General features: G+C 35.4%; 1 protein-coding gene across 3 annotated transcripts; it reads left to right on the forward strand.

Annotated features, from left to right (window-relative positions):
- The first annotated feature begins 87 nt into the window (after positions 1 to 87).
- On the forward strand, positions 88 to 26,341 carry LOC139985286 (monocarboxylate transporter 2-like). 3 transcript variants are annotated; one of them, XR_011799379.1, is made up of 10 exons: positions 88 to 831; positions 4,404 to 4,779; positions 7,591 to 7,717; positions 8,057 to 8,200; positions 9,586 to 9,713; positions 10,023 to 10,163; positions 13,594 to 13,885; positions 14,588 to 14,743; positions 19,790 to 20,055; positions 25,796 to 25,872. XR_011799379.1 is itself a non-coding variant. In XM_071999623.1 (9 exons), the coding sequence occupies exons 2-9, from the start codon at positions 4,699 to 4,701 to the stop codon at positions 26,005 to 26,007; spliced, it is 1,281 nt and encodes a 426-aa protein (XP_071855724.1). In that variant the 5' UTR covers positions 88 to 831; positions 4,404 to 4,698; the 3' UTR covers positions 26,008 to 26,341. The 3 variants fall into 3 exon arrangements, 2 of the variants coding, with proteins under 2 accessions (XP_071855724.1, XP_071855727.1); XM_071999623.1 differs by lacking the exon at positions 19,790 to 20,055 and having other exon boundaries at positions 25,796 to 26,341; XM_071999626.1 differs by lacking the exons at positions 19,790 to 20,055; positions 25,796 to 25,872 and having other exon boundaries at positions 14,551 to 14,693.
- The last annotated feature ends 208 nt before the right edge of the window (positions 26,342 to 26,549 follow it).

Below are 26,549 nucleotides of genomic sequence, written 5' to 3' on the forward strand. Positions count from 1 at the left end.
AGCAATGTATGTGTATCTTCATTTTAGCCTGAATCGATTCAGTTTTTGATTTAAATTCCTTGGTGTGTAAATGACCGCTAGGAGAAGCGTGTTTCTATTAAATGCAAAATGAAACAATAACGCGCGGCGGCATTGACGCGGATGTTCGAACGTAAAGCTTTGTCAACGTCAATGCACATTCTGCCGGTAATGCTGCGAAAATCGATCTCACCACGCGCGCATAGTGTCGCACTTGCACGAAGTTCACGTAATAGAACGAGGTGTGCACGATGCAACGAGACAGTCAGTTCCGAGACCGAGTATAATAAAAATCGGCTGCGATTCGGGAAACGGAGAACAACGAAGAAGTGACACTCGGGAAAACCAAGGTTGAATCGACCGATCGCCAGCACACTAGCCGCGAAACGCAACGAAACGAACGCAAGACAGCAGTGATCGTGGTCAAACGAGAATAACGAGATATCGGTAATCTCTTGTCTCTGCTCCGCTTCGGGCTTTCGTTGTCGAACGATCCTCCACTTTATTCGCTAACTACGATAAACATAACAGTGGAAAAGACGTGTGTGACGTTACGAAGACATTTCAGTACCCGATATCCGATGTTCACCATTCTGGATGGCATCTGTTCATGACCATTCATAGTGAACGCGATCCGTAAAACGGGAAGACGAGATTCGTATGCGAAAAATATGCAATTCTGTGGTGAAATATGGACAATAGGACGAACTGCTTCTTTCGTACGACTCTGGTTATATTTTTAATGGAAGCACGAACTTTTGAATCCGAATATGCTTATCGATATACATCTGTTCTATATTCTGAATTGTCGTTGTAAGTATGCGTTTTCATTTAGCTTAATTTATGTTTTTTGGACAATTCATTTCATATTACGTTATAATAGTGAAAATATTACAATAAAATTGCGGATATGTGTTTAATACGGTGTAGAATTTGCACATTTTCTTGGATTATTATTTTACGTAATATTTGGCCCTCAGAGATTCACTGAATTAATTCGTTGAATCAACGTTAATTCGATGTGACGTAAACTGGCATAATTTACACAATACATTAAGAGAAATATGGTCCTTTTAAAACGATCTTGAATTTTGTAAGATAATGAGAATAGAGTAAGCTTAAATAAGAGACATAAAGAAATAAATTTCTAATTTTAAGATCATTTTATAAAGTAAATTAAGAGAAGGGGAAGCATCATATTCTTGTATTATTTACGTTGACATTCGTTTGATATTAATTTTGCTTATAGGAGATATTATTGCCAAAAGATAAAAAAATTATATTTAAGTTCTTGACGCATAATTATATTAAGAATTGAAAAGTTTTAATATTTTTTAGAGATCAAAAAATTCCAGAGAATCTATTTAACATTTTCGTACATTCAATCTCGACTATTATTGTACGAAGGGTACATTGAATATTGAAAAAAAGATAATTCATCATATTCAAAACACCTTTTCTTAACTTACATATTTTTCATAGGAAATAATTAAAAACCTTTTAATATTATTTAACAAATTTTTGATAATATTTATGAAGTAAATCTTTCATTAATTACGGAAATTACAATAGTAATTACCTTATTGAGTCTATTTTATTCTTCCAGTATTTGTTAATATCATTCAACATTTATCATATTAAACATAATGATCAGGTTGGAACTTTCCATTTTAATAGATGTCATTTGTTTACCTATAATTATTTCTTATTTTATATTAATTAAACACAAAGATTAACGAAAATATTGGATTCAGAAATGTTAATTAACAAAATGGATACATTATGTGATTACTTTTATTTTTGTTTCGTTTTTTTTTTTTTAACATACTGCCTGGTTTTATTGTTCAATTAACACATTGAAAGCTTTAATTGTGTGGATGGTAAAAAATGAAAAAGTTGTGTATTAAAGCTATAGGATAAAGCTATAATTTTAAAATACATAAGTAATATAGTAAGTTAATTCATAACGTATATTAATATTATATATAAGTAATAATTTTTGTAATAAACGAATGATATTAATACGACAAATTTTATTGTAAGCGCATTTTATGTTTAGAAACATTCGATCATTCTTCAATGAAAATTTTGGATAAAGATATAGTGTGGTAATTTTGAAATATCAGCATATTTTTAAAGCTATCAGAACTAGGTAGGATAATTATCAGTATTATATTGGTACAATTTAAAATTAACGTTTATAAAATGTTAATCTTAAAGATACATCAAAATTATCACTAATGAATGCACATTATATATTGTCAATTTGCATATGCATTAAAGATGGTGCAATTAAATAACGTGATATGCGTATTACGAGTATATTTGTAATTTCTACTCTCAGATAATTCGTGTTTATAACAAATAATTTGTATTATGTACAATAATTGTGTTATTGCTGTAGATAATATTACGTTTTCTTCAAATTTTGATAACATCAGTTTGATGCTAGTTCTTTAATCTTATTGTTAGAAATTAGGAGATTATAAATATATACTTAAAAATTTCACCTATAATTTATTTTTTACTTTACACATTCAAATATACTTATGTTTCGGGCTTGAACTTTCTATTAATAGTATAACCATTCTACGCTTGAAATCCTCTGGATATCCATTTTATCTTTCGCGATCGATTTCCTGCGGTTACGTGTCATTGGAGGAATACTGTGTCTCTTTCAAAATACTTCAAAGTTACTTAAAAAACCTTTATCATTATTGTTCTCGCTTAATTGTTTACGATATTAAAAATCATTCGTTGTTTTTCTTCTTCTGTCGTCTTGAAATTGCCGTCAAATTGACGGGAAACGAATATGAAAAATATAAAATGTAAATGAAACGGAAATTGAGATAGAGAACTCTGCGCATTTACATATTAACAATCAACGTCGTGTGCATTAACGTTCCAATGAATCTATGCGTTTTTATAACGACGTTCATTTCTCTCGTGTTGCTTAGAAATTATGCTGATGTATGTAACTTAGTTATAACTGCACATAGTATATTTCAGATATTTAAACAGCCAATCACTATAGATAAGAGATCTAACCCTTTTATTTGTCGTGTTCCCAATTCACTTTCAAAGTTCATTTTTGGAACACCTGTGATCAATGGAGTTTTATAAGAGATATAAAACCTGAACTGTTACGCATGATCGAAATTTAAATTCAAAATATGATATGTTAAATTTTGTCTATAGAAAATATGTATAAATTCAGTTCAATTCGTCTAAGAAGAAATAAAGGTGTTATTTTCTGTGTGCTGTCTAGTACTTTTCCGCGAAGGAGCACAATGTCCAACTTAAGTAACACGTAATTATATTTATTAGACTGAAATTTCCATGATTGTTTTGATAGCAATTATAGTATAAAATGTAAGTACCACAAGTTATAATTATCTTATAATAACTTGCTGTGTAGCAAGAAAATGTCTTATTTGCACTTGTACACATGTGTACAGTATAGAATGTGACTTGAAAGGTAAAGTAAATGAAAGTTACAAAGAAATGAATGTGTACACGAAGGAGTATAATTGTAGTAATGAACTTTACAATTGAATGGATCATTACCGATCATAACATAACTATTATATATATTCTCATGAAGCGAATATGTGATTATTTGTATAGTTGAACAAATAGACAATTAATTAATCATATTGTTATGAATGATATAGTCATAGCGAAAGAAATAAAAGGTGTCATTCAATACTTTAAGTATGCATAATACGTTATCGAACATTTTTATTTATTATATTTTAGATATGTATCGTGCATTTTTGTATTTTCAAATTTTCTGTAAATGCATAAAAATTCGCAGTCTGGTTATTACGTCTATTAATATTTCATTACATTTATTTATGAATACAGAAAAATAAAGAGAACATGCTTAATGGTTCTTACAAATAGTTCTTGAAAATAACGGTTGCATTTGAGAAATATTTTCTTAAATTAAATATAGTAATTAACACGAAAGATAATACCGTATTTCTAATAAATTATGTGCTACGCTTTTACAAATAATTTATTCTCACCTTTGCTTTATATTTACTTTAAATCTATACATCACTTCACACTTCTTTTACTTACATTTACAAAATATAATAAAATAATAATAAAATAAAAAGTAAATAACATGAAATAATAAAAATTTACATAGATTAAGCAATTGAAGAAATAACATTAGTATTGCGAATGCATTCTTGAAGAATGTACCTATAAAAAGATTTGCTCTCCACATAAGTAATGATAGCTACAGACTAGCAATATTTTTCATTCCTTGAATCGCACGAGACACCAATCCATATTAATACCGTTTCATGTGAAATTCTTTTCTTGTTATAAATCCTACAAAAGGATGTAACTCGTATTTTTCCATGGGCTCATAGAACAAAGAGGGGCAAACGTGAAACGAATCGGTTCGAGATGGCATTGCAGTGACTTGCCACTACTTAATCAAAGCAAGAAGTGATAGAAACACCGAGCCGGCCTACCAGGCTACGTGTCGGATCATTGAGCAGTGAATAACGAGGCGGTGACTAAACTATTCTGGGACATGGAATAATCAACGTACGATCGCAACAAGCTCATTTTACTACACGTATTGCACGATATCGGTTAGATTCCTGACAGTTTATGTATGTAACTAGTTCATATGTGGGAAAATAGTTGGAACCAAACGCGATGAATTCTGGTGACAAGAAGAAGAAAGGGCTCGATGGCGGTTGGGCATGGCTCGTTTGCCTTGGCAGTAGTCTCATCACGGTAACAATATTTGCTTATAATTGTTCCTTGTGTTTCATTATCAAAGATTTCTATAGATATATTATGCGTGTTCTACAAAACTTTTTGACACTTTACCTGTATTGTAATGAAACACAATTATCGTGATTATATCGATAAAATATAAAAATATAAAAGAAATTTGAAAATGTATGTGGAAATTACGAAGTATTTGTTGTAAATGTATATTTCCATTTAGTGAAAAATTAGTGTATAGCATACACGATGGCCTTAAATATATAATTGATGCTAAAGATATTCTCAGTACATATTATGAGTTATTACCATAATTAACTGTTTAAATATTTTGACGATCTTTACGAAATGTATGTTTGTATAAGTTGTTGTATGCATACATGTTATATACATTTTCATATTCGTTTTTATCACTATGTATAATTGTTGTGTCTCATTACACCGCGAATGAAATTTCAAAATATGTTATGTTACATAATATATTCATATCATAAGGCATTACATAAGAATATTACATAATATATTAATAAAAATTTACTATATATGTATTTATGAACATAAATATGCACACTATACATAAATATATTTGTAAGCCACTGTGCATGAATTTTCCTTTTTAATTGTATATATATATATACACACTATAATATATATATGTATATATGTTTGAAGTCTTAATAATCTATTTTTTCTATATTCTTATATCTGATAATTCTGGTATCATTATATCTTTATTATCAAATCGATTTGTTTTCTCAGCCGGCATCTCTAGAAATCGATTTATTCGTGGTTATATGTATTTATCTTAGCCCGATCTCTGGTGGTTCGAGACCCACCTTAACCTGTAAATCTGGCATGTCTTGCGATTGTACCAAAAATCATTATTGCTCTGCGAGTACGCGTTAAGATGTTAGACTAGTAGTGCCAAAAAACAGATATCCATGTACCCCAGAGTACTAGAGCTTTTGTACGCGAATACCACAATGTATAATTTACACAGCAACTGTGTGCTGTGTAAGTCAAAGTAGTCGCTAATGAGGTCACAGTTTATGTGATTATAATAAGTAACGCAAACAAATCAACTTGTCACTTTTGTGCTTTTAGTTTCACAAATCTCATTGATAGGTAACTTCAAGATCGGCGCATGGCAGGTTCAATGCGCTCGTCGGAATCCGGCCCCGCGGTCTACGAAAATTACCCAATTAAAAAACATCGATTTTGATTAACTTTTTACAGAATGATGATACCATTAACAGATGCAACATATTTCTTTAGTAACGTTGATTCAGTTTAAAGGAGTGAGAAAAATCATAAAGGTTCAGTGAAACTTCATAAAGTGCTCATATCCTGGAAACTACTTTAGATAAAAAAATTCAGGCGCTTTCAGAGAAATGTACTTTTTAGAGAAATTAGACTACGTCAATAGTTTTTTTGCAAAAATCATACACGATTGCAGATTTTTTACTTCCATTGAATTTTTTGCCCCTTGTAAAATTTAAGTGTAGGATTTGAATGTGTATTCAGGCCTCTCAAAAGATCACGCCAGCCCTGGGTAACTTCGTGCAATTTTGTTGCATTAATGTTACATGGTACTGTCTTTAGTATTATATGAAGATACATTAGTAACTATTGTATACTATGTTGTTAATATACATATATTATGTATGTACTAAATATTTAATTATTAATTAATATGTACTAGTTATTTAAAACTATGTATTTACCATAAGTCATGGAAATATTCGAACATTTCTAAAAGCTATTTATGTATACATACATATGTTACGCAAAACATCTTGAAATGTCATTAAAACTATAATGAGACACGACTGTTGTGATTATATTAGAAAAATTTGAAATGAATCTGATAATACATATATGGAAAATATGTAAAAGTTGCAAAATATTTAATTAGAAGCATATATTTCACAAAAGTGACCGAAATACTTGTATAGTCAGTTATTTACTATATTAATAAACTACAACATGTAATGACATCATTTGTAGCACTAATTGTATACTTAAAATTACTATTTACACAGTGCATCAATCTTCCACTAAATATATATGTGTGTGCGCGTGCGTGCGTGCGTGCGTGCGTGCGTGCGTGCGTGCATGCGTGCGTGCGTGTGTGTGTGTGTGTGTGTGTGTGTGTGTGTGTGTGTGTGTGTGTGTGTGTGTGTGTGTGTGTCATAAATGTCTTGCAATTTTTATATACATTTGCGAATTGATTTCAAATTTTACTATTCTAATCACAATAGTGGTTCTGTAGTAACTATTCGAATACCTTTGAGAGCTGCTGTATATTTGGCTGTCTACTTATTTTAAAGACATCTGTATCAACAATATGATCGAATTTCATTTGCAAATATGATTTGAATATTATACGATGTTGTATTTTTCCAGCTTTCTAGTTAAGAATGAGTACACTTCAATAATAGCGTAAAAGTTATCGCACAAATTTGAATAAATAAATTAATTAGAAATCTCAATTTTTTGAAGTATAACTATAATAATAGTAAAAAAATTATTCTTTTTATTTTGAATATTTATTTTTCTCCATTAAAATATATTTGTTACATAATATAATCGCGCCAAATCACTCTAAAAATATTAATAAATGTGCGCATGCACTAGTGGTACTGAAAATGTATAAAAAAAACTCCCAATATGCATAGGTAATTCATAGTTATTCAACGTAATGAATATTTACATGTACATTTTTATTCAAATCTACAAAACTAAAATGACGCTTTTATGGTAATTATCTTAACACAGAAAATATGTAATACATAATTTTACAAATTTGGTTTTCAGCTTTCTTTAAGATCTTTGGATCCCTCGTTTGGACTCCTTTTCCACGACCTGTTTATAGAACTTGAGATTGACTCCACAGGAGCGTCATTCATAATGAGCATTCTTGATGCTATTGTTAATTTCTCAGGTATTAAGGAAATACGCAAATAAATCTAAATAAAATATAATTTGTTTACATAAAACGCCAATTGTTGTTTTGTAATTACGAATAATTATAAAATATATATAGTGTTATTTTCTACATTAGAAAAGATAAATTTTTTCATTAATAATTCATAAATAATTGTCATTATAGTGATTTCTGATATTTAATTATACCGTATGTTGATAAATAAAACAATTATATTTTATTATTAGTTTTAGATATTCCTGTACGTAAATGCAATGACTTTTTCTTTAAAACAAATTTACCATAATAAATTTAATTTATTTCATTGTAATTCTTTTTCGTTTGATTATAATTTAGGTCTCTTAATAGGACCGTTATTGAAAAAGTATTCTTATCGACAAGTGGCTTTCTTTGGATCTGTTTTAAGCAGTACTGGGCTGATATTGACGTCGAGAGCTAATAGCATGTTCCATATTGTTTGCACTTATAGTATTTTAGGAGGTAGGAAAACAAAATAAGCCTTTCGATTCTAATATGCTAATTACATGTTTTTCACGTAAATTTCATATTTACATTATATACATCTTTCTGAATTGGTCTCTTGTGTACATACGTATGTGTAACCATTTACATAAGGTTAATGCATATGAAACATCGTTGTTTTTCAGATAAAACTTCAATGTCACGTAGTTTCTTCAAAACATCATATATTTCATAAAAATGATTTTTATTTTATTATGTGCAGACTTTCCAACAATCAATTAATTTCATTCTCCTGACTTTCTAAAAATTATAATTCTAAAATTAAAATATTTTTCTATTACTACTTTTACAATTCCTTTATTTTAAAATAATGTAAGTTTGAGCAAGATTTCAAAATTCTAGTTGATTTCTATTTGTTTATTAAATAAAAGTTGTTTTATTATTAATTCTATATGTACTTCATCGATTTGTTTCTAGTATGTTTCTGCCGTAATTGTAATTTTAGATTATAGACAATGATAATAAATAAAGAATAATATATCTTTTTACAAAGGAAGCGACAGTTTTGGCATACATTTTGCTTCTTCATCTTTGTCAAAATATTATCTTAAATGTTTTCAAACGTGACTTATGGCAATTTGCTTTAAAACTCGATGCTATTTATTTTTTCCCAGTTTGGTGACCACATCCATTCTGTTCAGTTTCTGTACATTAATTAACACAACTGTTTACCTTTTCTACTTTATCCTTAGTTTTTCTTATTTGAACCATATGAGGAATATCAATGGAATGACCTACTTTCATTTTATACACTTATAATACCTTACTGTTTCATGAACTATTTCCATATAATATATAATTAATAATATATATAATATAATATTATATTATATTACCATTGCCTGTATAAATAATATTTCTGTAATATGCCTTATTTTCGAACGAAAAATCAGTCTTCCAATTTCAAGAATCATTGTACTAACATTATTATTATATAACAATTGTACTAACATTTATATGCATTTGCAAATCAAAAGTTCATTTTTTTTTCTTTTTTACAAATTCTACGACTGTTTTTCCAATTTTAATTCCATATAAATTTAATTTTTTCTTAAAGATCGTTTATAATTAGATTCTAGTATTTCTTCTAGAAATTTTATTCGTATTTGATATATGTATATTATAAACAATTTCTCCTTTAATGTAGTTAATAACTTTTTAAACGTTTTAAACATTTAAATCTTTTAAAGTCAATCTATCTAACATTTTAATACAATTATTTATAAAGAATGATAATCAATGTTTTTATTCATAACAAATGATGAACAAATACATCTCGTTATGTTCATTTGTTGTTAAGTATTACTATATTTACTTAATTTATTTTCATATACTTATGACAGGCTTAGGAACTGGATTGGCCATCGCATCAGCGTTCGTGGCGTTAAATACATTTTTTGAGAAAAGAAGAGGACAAGCTGTTGGCTTTTCTATGGCTGGAACAACTTTGGCCATGATGATAGTACCTCAGGTACGAGATATTTTTGTTTTTAATTGTTACGTTTTGTTTTTATGTGGGTATCAGCATTAATTCATAAGAAGTATAGCAATATTTGCTAATATTATTTAACATTTTTAATATATTTTCTTTATACCATATTTGATATTACATAATAGTTTTAGCCAGATTTGAAATACGATATATCCCTACAAACTTTTCTGTAATCTTCCTAAATACGTAATGCGATAAGTTATCTTTTATAAGAATGGTTTCAATAGATGTATGATTCAGATAATTATAAAAATTATATTCATCGATGGTTTCTTTCTCCTCTTATAGTTAATTCATCTTCTTTTGAATTCATATGGATTTCGTGGAACGATGTTAGTGGTTGGAGGATGGGCGTTGCATTCCACTATTGGCGCTTGTTTATTACGTCCATTTGAACCTGAAATTAAAAGTACAAATGCCGATACAAAGGTAAGATTATATTACTATTGAAATCTAATATTATGTTAGATCTCATTGAAAATTCAACGTGATTTATGATGTAAATATGTACATATAAAAACAGGAAGTTTTGCACTATAAAATAAATCGGAATTGCAAAATTCCGATTCTTTCTTTTAAAGTATGAAAGTTTTCTTCTTTCAAAAATACCTTAAAGTTTTGGGAAACTTAGAAATTTATTAGGCTAAATTAGATTAGATCAAAAAGATTTAGAGATATCAATCTGTTTGATTACTATAATAACACTATAATAAGCATTCACAAAATAGGTTCACATGAAATCATTTACCTGAAGTAGAATTTCGCGTGTCATTTTTATTTTTTGATCCTATTATATTTTTCAATTCACCGTTTTGTATTTCGAGTGATTTTACGAAGATACGAAGTGATTATACGAAGATTGAATGAAAAAAAAAGAACAGATTATTTGACAATGGCTCTAAAGGAGTTTTAGTGCTGAATAAATAATTCATCAAAGTCACCTTTGTACTCTATATAACATTTCTATGAAATTATTACCGATGAGTCTTTCTGCAAACAGAAATAAGTTATATTTAAACTTATTTACTATTTATTATTATTTATTTACTATTTATTTATTAAATTATATTTAAATTTCGTTTAAATAGTATTTTGTTCTACGCCAATTTGAATTACTATTTTTTTATTCTTTTAACACGTTCGTCGCCCAGCGTGATTCGGCTAAGTTTCCTACGGGGCCCAAATCCAATCGCCGGTACGCAGAACGTAAATAGAGCGATAAACAGGAATTCATCGTTTATCGCCTTCGATTCATTGTTTATCCCCCTCGATTCATTATAAAGGAAAGATTATTTATTTCTGAAATGGAGGAAGCGATAAGCTATCCAGCTAGAGTATTCCAAGGGATCTCATGGCAGATATCTCAGATCTTTTATTTAGTCGAGAAGCATATTTGTAAGACGTACATCAGTGATTTTTTCATCGTCAAAATGTTCAGTAAACAGCGTGAAAATATATTTGAAAGTGAGGAGAGTAGTGATAACGGAGTCTAACTATTTTTCGAAGTGCCCAAAATCACCCCAAATGTGTTTGGAATGTTTTAACGAATACCATACGATATAGGATAATGTAATATATTATTCAGAATATAAATTAATAAAAAGTATGATATAATGTGTTTTTAATATTTTTATGTTGTATATCCTATATATAATATCGTATATTTAATTAATTAACTCGAGCAAGAAGAGCGTCACCATTATTTGGTGACGGGACCCCTCACGGTAGTATACCCGTCGCATAGATATGTGCGACGTGACGACGAACGTGTTAATAATATTTGCTTTATAAAATAATTCTTGAGAAAATTTTTATAATTGTTTAATTACATGTTAACGATAATTAATTATTAAATCATTTTAAAGTAGCGTTGTATTTTTCCATTTCATCTCAAAATGTTGGAAAGTGAAATATATCATATTTATTAATAAGTAATATAATATCATTTGTTTAGTAACTGTTTAATTTTTTTCTTGAGAGTTTGTTATAATTTTGACAATTGGTCAGTTATCGTTTTTTCATTGTGTTAAATTTTTTTATACTTTATATCATCTTATGGCAATCAAAATGACTGATGTAATAGCTTCTAATAATACTCCCTTGTTGTCATAAATATTTTTTACTCTATGTAATATTTTTAACGTGTGCAACCAAATATTATCATAAATTGAAACACGAATGTCCAGTTTATTAATATGAATTACTTCCTTGTTGATACTATTTATTACTTCCTTAATTTCTGTTTCTAAATTGCAGCGATTACCATTTAAAGTACGAAATTTAAAGTACGAAATAAGAAACAATATAAATTATCGAATAATTGGATGATTGAGGAAAATTGTATTTAAATTTCTTTTTATCAGAGAAATTTTAGCAATCCAACAACATTAGCTTCATAGATTTAGAAACAAATATAAAACTTCAAATTTTTATTATCCAATGATAACTGAATATTGAATTAATATTTCACTATCATCGACTAGTTATGCGAATATGAAGTATCATTTGTCATTGTTCGTACAGTAAAGATATGGTGGGTTCGCTATACTTTAAGTGGAAATAAATATACATTTAATCATTTATCTAGAAACCATCGTCAGGCATTTACTCTTACCATTTTACACAGTTAATCCATCAAAGTTAAGGATCCGTGTCATCTAAGATTGACTCATACCAAGATGACTCAATTATTAATGAATTCTAACTCCACGTTAGTTCTAACTCATTGTTATTCTAATTTAATTCTATTATAACTTCTGTTCAAATTCCATTTTTCAAAGAAAAATTCAATCCACGTATACTTCATTGGTACAAAGGGTACAAATTTATGAAAATATGAATCATGAAAATTCTATTTAGAAGTTAACAAATATTCAATTCTAACTCCAGGCAATAATATTAAACTTCATAAACTTTAAACTCAGTATTCCCAGTTTACAAACTAATGGAAAAAAACAATTAAGAACTAGAGTGACGGCATATACACATATTTCGTCTTATTGTTAGAAAAACTTTGTTAATTGAATTATTGGTTTTTTTTATAAAGAAAACGATAAAATTATATTTAAATGATATTGGAAAAATAAAGACCACCTTATGTATCATCGATCTGCTAGAAGAGTGACACAACTACGAAAGGTAAATTTTTATTATTGTATATTATCTTTATTTGTCTTGTTTATTGCATTCTTACATTAAATTGTTAATATTTTAATATCATACTTCCGTAATATTAAGTTTGGTTAAAAATACGTAAAGCATTTCTTTTTCACACATTTTTCTAAAAATCAATGAGCCCTAAAGGGGCAATATATGAAGTTAATATATTATCTAATATTAATATTGGCAATTTAGCAATGAAAAAATTTGTTTACTTTTAGAATTCAGATAATAATCTTTAAATCGTAAAGGTCTGCAGTTATATTGTTCCTGTATTATATACATTGTTTATTATTTAAAAAAAAAGAGTGAAAATAATTTTCCAGTTGTAACATCCTTTTTGTTAAATACGTATAATTTTATTAAGCAAGATAATGACACTCTCATTTTGAGAAATAAATCACTTTTAGAATTAATTCTTGCAGGTATCTTAAGATTGACAATTTTTGAAATGTGCCATTCTCCTAGCAAATTGACCATACCTTTCATTCAGTGTTCATTGAAATAAACAAATGGGGCGAAAAACTTCCTATTTTAGTGGAAATTTGTTGAAACGGATTACGTTTAATTTCTAATAACATCTGGTCTTATCATTCGTAAATTTGTATTATGATCCTGAATAATATTCTCATTTGATAAATATCGATGACTTAGGCAAAAAAAGAAAAAGAAATTAATGGACAATTATTATTTATAACAGCATAGAAATAATTCAACTAGAAGTGACATGTTATTACAAGTAAAAACCAATGAAATGGCGAAGGAGGTTAAATGTGATACAAGTGACTGCGAAAATAACATGCTGGAGTATAATAAAACAGAGAAGATAAAAAAGAAGTCTCAAAATGAATACCTTAGGAAGATAAAGGAAACCTTTGATTTAGACTTACTTAAAGATGGCATCTATCTAAACATAGTTATTGGCTTGAGTTTATATTATGTTGCTGAATCGAACTTCAAACTAATGACACCATTTTTTTTAACTAGCATACGTAAGTAATTCTTTAAAAACGAACTTAAGTAAGATTGGTACCGTAGCAGAGGATGTTATTAAAAACTATTGAAATTTATATAAAATGTTTCAATATCGAATTCGTTTAAATATTTAATTTTTGTACAAATAAGTTTAGGAAAATAAAATAATAGATATATTAAATATTTAATATAAAGACTAGAAATATTGTATTGATAAAAGTAGTAACAATAATATTGCAATATATAACACAGTAGGAAAACGTTTATGGTTCATCTAACATCCTAGCTACGGTACACGGTGGAGGGAAACACGAAAAAACGCGACAAATGGTCAAAAACTTGATTATAGAATTTCTAATAAAACATTATTAATCTAACGGCATCATGTGTTGCGAGTACAACATACTACATATCTAATATATGTATGTTATACTTTAAGGACTATAAAGTGATATACCATAAATAAATAAATTAATAAATAAAAGAAAATGATATTATGAACATAAAAGTTTCATAAAACGACTTTCAGAAAAATATTATAATGAATATACCTAATCTTAGTAGTAAATGAATTAAATAATAGAGTGAGTTTAAAAAAGAAAAAACTGTGAAACGCTGGAATCAATTTTTCGATCGTTTATCGCGTTTTTCGGGTTTCGTTCCACTGTGCACCATTTTTTAGGATATCGGTAGACTTTTCGAAGGAACTTGGTCGACAGGAATGAGCAAAGCGGAAGTTGCCTTTTGTTTGTCGATATCTGCATTCACCGACATTCTTGCCCGCCTTTTACTACCAACCATTTTCGATAGATTGGGATTCAAGAACAGAACCATCTTCTGGGTTTTTTGTATTCAAGTTGGAATTGGACGATCTAGTATGTACTTTGCATTTATATCTACCATGTTATTTCCACATACAAATACTCTATACGCATATAAAGTTTATACGTTGCCATTAATAATACTTTGTATATCAAAGGAACTCAGTGTCAATATCGGGAAGCATGAGAACAATAATTAGTAATGCAGTAGTAGCAAATATAATTAAATCGATATATTTTCAATAGTCAGAAAGAATAGCAACATGCCTTTTGACAAATTACATTTATATAAAATTACGTAGTAGGTATTGGTAATGATTAGCATACTTCTTTATATATATATGTCGGGTTGGCGTTAGGACTTGGATTAGGGGCGTGTAATGAATCTTCACCTGGATTATTTGTCGCTGTCGCACAATCGAGGTAGCGTTTACTAACACAGGTATAGATGTTACAAGATTGATAAGTGACCGCGGTAACTAGACGCTAATGACAATGACCTTAGGTTCGATATGACGAATCCACGGTCCATGGGATAACGGATATACTTTGCTTCAAAGTCTAAGTTGGACTCGACTTACTCCTCGCGATACAAGGATCGCTTGACTAACTCTTTATTGAGACGTGGATTATCCACCGATCGTACGAACACCAGGTAAAACAATGACGTATTCTTTCGAGTCATTCTTGCCGCTCAGCTTGCCTGTTATGTCTATGTGAACTGTATGTCAAGGTATGCTGGTCTTAGGTATGGGATGTAATTCGACTTGTACTTTACCTGAATTCGCTTTAGAAATCTGACAAGCATGACAGTTCTCTACGAATTTGCGAACATATTTCGCCATCCCTTCGAACCAGTAATACTCGTACAATTTCTCGAGCGTTTTATCCCAACTTAAGTGCATAATTGACTAGTGTATGTGATTAATAACGGACCACCTAAAACCTCTCGGTACGATGGGCGAGCAGAGGGTTCTGCCTCTCCTTTGTATTTTACGGTAGAGGGTACCGAATCGTAGTTCATATGTACTCGCAATGTCTTCCGCGAGCTCGTCGTTTTGCAATTTGTTAGCGATTTCAGAGATTTGGTGGTCGCGACGTTGTTCCGCTAGTAGCCAATCTTCTGAGATTTCGGCCAGATTAATTTCCTTTTCTTTGATTTTGTTAGTTGGGGTACGGTCTACAGGGTTACGCGAAAAGAAATCTACGTGGGTCATTCGTTTACCTTCTCGGTACATAATGTCGAAAGTAGAAGTTTGCAAGTAAGTCCACCACCTATAAACCCTGTCACTCAGATTTACTTTATTGCGGGCTGCCTTCAACGAATTACAATCGGTGACAACGAGAAATTCCTGTCCGTGTAGATAGTGGCGAAAATGTTTAACGGCGTTTACAACTGCCAGCGTCTCTAGTTCATACGAATGATACCTGGATTCCGCGGGACTAGTTTTCTTACTATAATACTCTATTACCCGGTTTTTGCCGTCAATCTTATGCATTAAAATAGTCCCATATCCATCCGAACTAGCGTCAGTATGCAATTCTATCGGGTAATTCGGGTCGAATATTATTAACACCGGCTCATCAGTCAGGACGGAAATTATTTTTTGCCTTATAATTTCGTGTCTATCTGTCCAAATTAAATTTTTGTTAAATTTTTATTACCGGAGGTAAGTGCATACAATGGTTTCATTACCTGTGAAAATTTAGGGACGAATTTTCGAAAATAGGAAGCTAAACCTATAAACTGCCTAAGTTGGGCGAAGGTCGTTGGTGCAGGTGAAGAACTCAAAGCTCTTATTTTACCCGGGTTGGGGTGAACTCCGTTATGAATTACGTACCCGAGATAAAGTACCCACGTCTTAAGAAAAGAACATTTCGAGAAATTGAAGGAGAACCCGGCGTTTACGAGGGTATTTAATACGATGTGCAATCTCTCTAGAGCTTGGTCTACCGATTCAGCGATAATTAGAACGTCATCCAGGTAGACAACGACGTACGAGTAGGCGAGGTCGCCCAAGGCATTGAGAATAGCCCTCTGGAAAACGGACGGTGCATTTTTCAATCCGAACGGCATCGTTATATACTCGTATTGCCCGTCAGGGGTGACAAACGCTGTATATTCTGTAGAATTGGGATGAATGGGGATTTGATGGAACCCGCTGGCCATGTCCAGGCTAATGAAGTATCTCACCTTTTGCAATCTCGCGATTTGGTCCGCTATAAGAGGTAGGGGATGCCGATCCGCGACCGTATTTTTATTTAGCTCTCGGAAGTCTACGCACAATCTATCCGAGCCGTCCTTCTTCTTTACGAGTAACATAGGGCTCGCAAACGGTGAGTTACTAGGCCTTATGATTTCTGCTCTAATTAATTCGCTTATTCGCTCACGTACTATGCTTCGCTCCGCCTCGCTAAGTCTATAGGGGCTTCTTTGTACGGTGATGTTAGGGTCGATCAAACGTATTTTCAACTGTCCCGTCTTTATGCGTGTACGCGGGAACCCCGTAATAAACGAACTCTTAAATTCTTCGAGAATGGAAATCAATCGGTCTCTTCGCCGAGCACCTCGGTGTCGAGTTCGTTAATATCAATTTTGTTTTCGACGGTTTTATTACAACTATTGACGGTCTTTGCCCTGCTAATAGTGAGGCTATTTTGGGAAATACCTACGTCAAAACCCTGGCTTAGGATCTCGCGGCCTATCATGATGTCGCACTCTAGATAGCTGTCATCGAGGATATGGAAAGTTATCTCCAACGCAAAATCGTTGATGCGCACTATGGACAAAACTTGCGATGTGCAGTTAATGCGATTGTTTCCCATCCCTCGCATTACCACTACATCGGTCGTTCTTTTGCCGGAAAATTTCGAAGCCATGGATTCTCTAATTAGCGAACATTCGGCTCCAGAATCGAAACAAAATGAAAACGACTCACCCAGATGGCTTAATTTACCCGTTGGAGACTCCACCACGCGGGAGTTGACTCGACGTTCGTTATCAGAGTCGCGGTTTGTTTTCCGCAGTAACGGGCAGTTAGGCGCGATATGGTCCTCCTCGCGGCACTTGAAACAGGACACCTTGGATGATACAGCTGGTCGGCTTTTCTCCGGGCGTCGTGTAGTCTCCTGTCCCTCGGTCTTCATCCTCGTACGGCACTCCGCTATTTTATGCCCGGGGACACCGCAATAATGACACTTAATCCGGGGGTCGGACGGCTTCCGTCGTTTTGCTTCGGGGCCTGCCGATGAAGTTCTTGACGAAGGTGTCAGCCTCTTCTTCACGTAGTGAAAAGCGTTCATTTCCGTCGCAAATTGGTTCAGAGTCTTGACGTCGCTTGTAAGCGCTATCTTCTCGACACGCTCATCGTGCAAACTCAGGTGATAAAGAACGGCGGCGTTGACTATTTCAGTTGTTGTCAAATGTTCCCACCTTGCTCCAAGGAGAGAGCGGAGACGCATACCATAAGCTCCCGTAGATTCACCCTCCAGCTGAGGTTCGGCCAGCATCTTCATAAACGCCGAGGTTGCCGTCTCTTTCCCAGCGAAACGCGCAAGGAAAAGTTCTTTAAACCTTGCCCAAGTGAAGTCTGCGACGAACGGTATCTGCATGAGCCACTGCGAGGCAGTGCCCTTCAGCGCACGGCTTACGGTGAGAAATAATTCGTCGCTTTTAATGGGCCTTTCCTCCATGAGCCAACTGGCAGTTAAGCACCATACGACTGGATCGGCGCCTGCGTTTTCGGGATTGAATTCTGGTAAGGGTACTTCCTTCGGTTCTACGCTCACCCTTTGTCCTCTCGATTGATTCATGATGGCTATGAGCTGGTCCAACGTTACAAACGGCGGCGATCCCACTTCTGATGTCGGGTTGGCGTTAGCACTTGGGTTTGGGGTGTGTAAAGAATCTGCGCCTGGGTCGCTCATCGTCGTTGTACAATCGATGATATCGTTTATTGTCGCAAATACAAGGAGAACCACTGGCCTCGATACCCGAACGATGATGACAATGATCGTGGAGTCGGTATAGCGAATCCACGGCCCACGGGATAACTGATCCACTTTACTTCAAAGTCTAAGTCGGACTCGACTTACTCCTCGTGATACAAGGATCGCTTGATTAACTCTTTGCTAAGACGTGGATTATTCACCGATCGTAAAAACACACTAAGTATCTAATGAGACTGTAAGAAAGGGAATGACTTTCCGTCGCGACGACGCTGCAGAGGAAAACTATGATGGGGTGTGCCTAAGGGCACGAGGTCATCGGATTCGTCGAAGAAAGCCTCTGCTCGCAGGGTGAGGGAAATAGACGTTGCTGTTAATTGGTTAATCTCCATGTTGGCGGTTAGAAAAGGATGCTAGCCGTTCTTGAGAGAGAGTTCCTAGCGGGAAGCGTCCTAGCGTGAGGAAAGCAGATCTCCCGTATCTTCCCGCAATAGGTGACAGATATACGGGCTGATATAATAAAGACTGTTTGCCAGTCTGAAGGACTTTAGTTAACCAGATCCTAAGATTTGTAACGGTTCCTCAGACTATCTGAACATAAACTGTGAATGATGCATCGGTATCTGGCGATCATCTTACCCAAAGAATGGGGTCTGTGTGTGGCGAGCCACGGGGCCGCTGGAATGTTTCATTGTCAAGTGTCGGTACGGCCAATTCTTTAAAGGAAAGCTATGTAACTTCATATCTCTGTTAGGTGGAACGTTCATCCCGTGACCGTGGCTACGCTCGGCGACCGGTCGTCGCCTCGAGCCCAAGCTCATTGTCTCAAGTTTCGAGTAACTGTGTTTGGGTTATTTCGTAAATGCTACAGTATTGAGGTTTTCCGAGTAATTCCAACGGGGGGGTCCCGTTGTCCTTCCATCTCCGACATATATATATTTTGCACATTTAAATTTTCCATAAATACATAGAAATTATCAATCTAACAATAATCTATCGTTAACTTTGATGCGAATTCTCAACTAAATAGCGATCGGCCAGGTTCAACCGATCGGTTGATATCGCGAACCTTGAATGAGTTAATACTCAAGCTGGAGATAAATTGAATATATCGAGTCTTAGTATGATTTGGTACTTTATTTGCATTTTTAGTATACACGAGGAGTTTGATGTTCTGATCACGACGGTTATACGATCTTGTTGAGACGTGGAGATGTTGCTCCCTCCGCCAGAAGCTTCTTCGTCTCGTTCGTACATCCTGACTTCCCGTCTCGTGTTTTCCATGCTTTATTGTCCTTTCGTGGGCGTATATCGTCTGGTATTGCCAGCTGTTTATCTGTGTCCTGACCCATCGGCACTTAAGGTGCTTTTTAGCCTCTTAATGATGTCTGCATCATAAGGTTTTACAGCTTGGGGAGGTAAGCAATTCGGACTTCCCAAAGAAGGGATATGTATCGTCCGAGTCATAAACTGACGGCAACTCCAAATTCCAAACAGACTTAAAGCAATGTTACGACCGTTCGCGGAGAGACGCGGTCGCGAGGAAAACGCGTCAGCGAGAGGCGTAAATTCTCGCTACGATTCGTATAATCGACGCCGCGAAGTAGTCGTTCCCCGTGTTTCGGTTAGGATAACAGGGGTGGTTAATTGAAATTAACACTGTGTTAACAGGTTAATATGATGTATATATTCAACAATGGGTTACACAATATTATGAGCGTCACAAGTATTTGACGATGAGTACAGCTTATGCGTTACAGAAAATGTGACCCGAATTGATGATATCTCTCGATGAGATAGTTAGACTTTACAAACGGATTGATTTGAAGGTAGAACCGTGGTAGACTTATTGACTGTTCGGACGACGAAAATGGACTCCTCGGTTACAGATTTCGAATGAGACTGATCGGTTACAGATTTCGATTCTTTGTCTTTCGGGGAGACGACCCCCCCATATGCTCGGATCACGCCACCGCACGCGCCGATGATCATGCAGGCCGACTTCTTCGTTTATAAAATAACGGTCCGAGATCGACGGTTCCAGAACTCGTTGCTTGGTGACAAGTATGCGCTCATCGATACAATGTATATTTTTCGTCGGGCAGATAAGAGGATGTATCTGCGACGCTGGAGGACCGCGAGCGACGGTTGGAAATACGATCTCTGCAGAGCCTCGTGGCGTAACATACTCCCCCCGTTGAGAGGGTACCGATCAAGTACTATGGGTAATACTGTGAGGTGGATCTCTTGTTAGACTTCGTAGCTGTTGGGTGTTTCGGAGTCATCTGTCGGCGATCTGCTCGGTAGTGGTACCATCCGCTTGACGCTCCGATCCAGTGTGCTTGTTGCCGTTCGTACGGTAGCCGTCCGTATGATGTCGTCTGCGCCGGGCTGGACCTTGATGATTCTGCCCAATGGTCATCGCATTGGGAGAACGTTGTCTTCTATGAGGAGGACGATGATGTCTTCTAGTATGCCGTAACTGCCCTTGCTCCCTTTGGTTCGTATGTTCAGCTCGTGTGGATATTCTTGATGCTAGCTGGAGAAGGTTGGTTGGAGTATCCCTGAAAACTCAATCTCGCAAACTTGTTAGTCTCCGATGAGGAGGTGACTGGGAGTAAGGATTAAGAGATCGTTTCGATCTGGAGATATCGAAGTTGGCGGTCTGGAGTTGAGGGTTGGTTTTGATTCTGATAGGGAGTGTGTTTCGCGTTTTAATTGTATGAAGCTTGTTAATGACGACACGTCTGAGATGTCGTTTGAAGAATTGCTGCTAGCTTCCACAATCCGTTGAAGTGAGGCGAGTTGAGAGTGTGAAGTGCCGTTCGATCCATCGGCCGGCTAGAAAGACTGACCCTTCGATGAGCGATGAATCTTCCCAGAGACGCGACGAAGGCCTCGCTTATGAGATCGTTGACCAGCTCGATGTGGACTGCCTTAACTGCAAGACGTATAAGTTGGATACGAATACCTGGATTCTGCGGTGGTTGCGATCCTCTCGCTCTTTGACGTAAATGATTTGCAATAGATGATTCTGAGGTTGATGAATGGGCGAGATTCCCTTCGTAGAGTACGGATTACATCTGAAAACTACTAAATTATAGTGATTTGACAAGTTTGTTGTTTATGTCCTGTTCGGAAACTCCTTGTAGTTTCGATTGCTGTGGTTCTCGTCGTTTTAGGAATTTGCGATTGTGTTTTTGGGCCCAGGAAGTGTCGTTTTGTGCCTTGATCCTGGAGGTATTGTGAAGCACCTCTGCCCAGGAAGTGTCATGGAACACCTCTGCCCATGAAGTGTCGTAGAACACCTCTACCCATGAGGTGTCGTTGAATGCTTCGATCCTGGAGGAGTTATGCAGCAGCTCAGCCCAGGAAGTATCATGGAGCACCTCTGCCCATGAAGTGTCGTGGAATGTCTCGATCATGGAGGTGTCGTGTAGTACCTCGACCCAGGAAGTGTCATGGAACACCTCTGCCCATGAGGTGTCGTTGAACGGAATTCTTGTGTTGCCTGATGTTGATTCGTCCAACACGATGCGGAGTTTTGGAGTTGATTGGGAGGTTGGGCTCCCCCCGATGATCCGCCCGAATCGCGCTCTCTTGGTGATGATTCTTGGCGGAGAATGAGCGTTGGGCGTCGTGACGCTGGACGTCGTAACTGTGACTTGCCTTGGCATTGGAGAATATGTCGGCGTTATTGGAGCCAGGGGTGACGACTCCAGTGAGATCTTCGTGGTTTTTTCCCGAGACTTGTCCGATGCAGCAATCTGTGGGCTCAGCGGATAAGTATTGAAAACTGATGGTGTGATTTGACAACTAATCTCATTTGAGGAATTCGTTACGGTGGTGACAACGTGATGATTATTCCGCTTCGGGTAATTTGCAGATGTGGCCCCTTTCGGAAATGGCGAAGGTGGCATCTTCGTGTTATGTCCAGAAGAATGACTCCCCCATATGATACTCCTGCTCTCAAGCGATACAGGCAGCGTGCTATAAGACAGACTGAATATTGAGATGCTGATTGAGGAGGAAATGCTCCTAGATAATCCTATCGTGGATTTCGAAACCCCTGCTGTAGATTTTGATTCGAAATTAACTCTGTTGTCCTGAACGGGATTCAGTTTTTTCCGGTCCAGAGGATCGTGAGAGGTTGTCCGCAATTCGCGTGTAGGTGAAGAGTTGCGCGTGTTAAAGGTTGTCTGATTCAAGACGATTGGTAGCGTTGAATCAGCTTGTTCAGATAATGATGACACGAAATTGTTTGTTGTCAAGTCGTATGTAAGCGGTGAGTAGCGAACGTTCGAAGTTGTCTGATTCACGGCGTTTGGTAGCGTTAAATCAGATTTTTCAGATAATGAGGACGCGAACTTGGTCGTCGTCGAGTCGCGTGTAGGCAATGAGCAGTGAAAGTTCGAAGTTGTCTGATTCACGGTGTTTGGTAGCGTTGAATCAGATTTTTCGGATAATGAGGACGCGAACTTGGTCGTCGTCGAGTCGCGTGTAGGCGATGAGCAGTGAACGTTCGAGGTTGTCTGATTCAAGGCGATTGGTAGCGTTGAATCAGATCGTTCAGATAATGATGACGCGAGCTTGTTTGTCGTTAAGTCGCGTATTGGCGATGAGCAGCGGACGTTAGAAGTTGTCTGATTCACGGCGATCGGTATCGTTGAATCAGATTTTTCGGATAATGAGGACGCGAACTTGGTCGTCGTCGAGTCGCATGCAGGCGATGAGCAGAGAACGTTAGAAGGTGTCTGATTCATGGCGTTTGGTAGTGTTGAATCAGATTGTTCAGACAACGATGACGCGAGCCTGGCCGTCGCCAAGTCGCGTGCTGGCGCGCTGCGAGTATCATGCAATGAACTTCGCGTGTCATGCGACGGAATCGGTGCTAGATCCGATACGACATTCTCCATCGGCGGAGTATGATCATTGTTACTGTTATTATTTGGATTATTCTTACGTCTCTGGTAACTGCTGGAAGTAATGCTGTTGCATTCCGATAGTTTTGGATTCGCCACTGCGTTGGAGACATCCGTTGAGGAAGAATCAATGTTGTTGAGTCTGATCAATCGTACCATCAGGTCTAAATAGACATCCGATAAGTCCTCAGGTTCGTTGTCGTCGATGTCGAGCAATTTATTAAGGACAATGTTGAATTGTTTCCAATTGTCGTCGACCAGTATTTGGTAAAATTTTAAGCTGCCCTTGTTGCGCTGCCCGGACTGTTCGTATTGGTCGAGTAGTCTCCATATGGCCTTGAATTCTTCGCATATATCGTCGTACTCCTGTTTCAAGGCGGTGATTCTTGCTTCGTTTGCCATTTTTTGTGATGAAGATGCTTCGTTAACGAAGGTGGTACTTGTGATGTGTGATCGGTGTTTCCCGATGCAGAATTGTTCCGGCTGCAATGCTCGCTCGTCACTGTGCAGCGGGATATCGTGATGTTCGCGAGGAAGGCGTTCTTCCCGAAGATCACTCGTGTTGTAGTGAAACTGAAGTTGTTCCGACTGCAGGTTTCGCTTGTTCCTGTGCAGTGGAATGTCGTTGACGTACGTTTCGTGAGGAAGGCGATTCTTCCCGAAAGTGACGTGTTTTGTCGTGCGATCGAAGTTGTTGAATATCGTTATGTTGACGATCGTCCAGTTGCGGCGGGAGGCTGCATGGTTGCGTCTTCAACCATCAAATTATGCCTCTTCCAAGGTGACGGCCCCTTGACGTTACTGACTTCGCTGGAGTGGTAACGCTTCCGCTGCTGGTTATGTTGGATTCATGTGGCACTGTATGGTAGTGGGTGTCACTGGTGTGCACTTTTCACTTACCACTGAATCCGGCTCGAAGGACCAAATGTTACGACCGTTCGCGGAGAGACGCGGTCGCGAGGAAAACGCGTCAGCGAGAGGCGTAAATTCTCGCTACGATTCGTATAATCGACGCCGCGAAGTAGTCGTTCCCCGTGTTTCGGTTAGGATAACAGGGGTGGTTAATTGAAATTAACACTGTGTTAACAGGTTAATATGATGTATATATTCAACAATGGATTACACAATATTATGAGCGTCACAAGTATTTGACGATGAGTACAGCTTATGCGTTACAGAAAATGTGACCCGAATTGATGATATCTCTCGATGAGATAGTTAGACTTTACAAACGGATTGATTTGAAGGTAGAACCGTGGTAGACTTATTGACTGTTCGGACGACGAAAATGGACTCCTCGGTTACAGATTTCGAATGAGACTGATCGGTTAGAGTGTTCGATTGAGACTGATCGGTTACAGATTTCGATTCTTTGTCTTTCGGGGAGACGACCCCCCCATATGCTCGGATCACGCCACCGCACGCGCCGATGATCATGCAGGCCGACTTCTTCGTTTATAAAATAACGGTCCGAGATCGACGGTTCCAGAACTCGTTGCTTGGTGACAAGTATGCGCTCATCGATACAATGTATATTTTTCGTCGGGCAGATAAGAGGATGTATCTGCGACGCTGGAGGACCGCGAGCGACGGTTGGAAATACGATCTCTGCAGAGCCTCGTGGCGTAACAAGCAATAAATAACAAATCACTCGTTCTGTGAAACCCAATAATCTAATTAAAGGATACATATCAAAAATGACTCCTTCAAATATTTTAACTTTTCAGAAACACATACCGTTTTTATCAAAAGCTATATAAGCTCACAGAATGGTGGAATTGGTATTACAAAAAAAATGATCTATATCTTGATTCGTTGTCATATAAAAATTACACAATTCTAGAAGAAGCTTTGGCGTGAGGTCCACACGATTTAATTAGATATAATTGTTTTGTGGTACAATTTCAGATACACTCGTAAGAATTATATAATATAATGAATAAAATTAAAATGCATTAACAATAAGTAAAAATTAAAGATACTAGAGTATCCCTTGGCTCTTCTATAGAAAAATAAACGTGAACGAAGATCTTTTTTGTTATGAGTCTTTCAATTTTCTTATAGTTCTTCTAGTATTTAGATAATTTTCTTATAGTAGAATCTTTCTTTGTATATTTTTCTTTTTATGCAATTTCTTGTTACTGAAACTACATGCATATTTTGAATAGATATTTACCATCAAAAGTATTAACATTGTCCTTCATTTTTTCTAATTTCTGTTTATTATACTTTTCAGTTATGGCAGCGCAATCTAAAGGAATACTTTTGATAATAACAGCCGTGATAGTAGGGTTTTTACGTGGCGCCACTTTGGTAAATTTAAACCTTACCGTTTCCGAATATTGTCCTTTAAACAAGCTGCCAAATGCCTTTGGGATGTTTATGGTATTTAAAGGTTTATTCGTTGTAACGCTGAGTCCTTTAATTGGTAGGTCTTTAATAATTTAATTTAATTGAATCGTATACAATACAGGATTTTGATTTTATACATAATGGATTAGCAAAAGAATTTAAGTCGAATTTTGGATAAAATATTGTAGGATATGTACACTAATATACTAATCATTCCCTTCATAATTTAAATCAATTATAACATCTTATATGAAATCAGGTGGTTTAATACTTATAGAGGGGCATGCATAAAATCATATTTTTCTGGAATGAAACATTAAAATATAGCTTCACAAAGGAATAGAGCAAAATGTAGAGATGTACAATTAATTCATGATATTATTTAATATTGTAAAAAAGATATATTACATGATAATATATTATACTATTAAATGTGATGGAAATTTTTTATGTTAATCAATTTTTATTTTTATCGTAGGATACATCAGAGATTTCAGCGAAAGTTATGCACTTTGTATACATGTTATGACACTAATGATAAGCATCACGTTCATTATATGGAGTATCGAACGTATGTATAGGATATTTAAAAACAGGAAATCTGTTTTAGCTAAACAAGCACAAGACATCGTGATAGA

Source organism: Bombus fervidus, chromosome 3, assembly GCF_041682495.2.
Source record: "Bombus fervidus isolate BK054 chromosome 3, iyBomFerv1, whole genome shotgun sequence".
In the NCBI taxonomy this organism is placed as follows: Eukaryota; Metazoa; Arthropoda; class Insecta; order Hymenoptera; family Apidae; genus Bombus; species Bombus fervidus.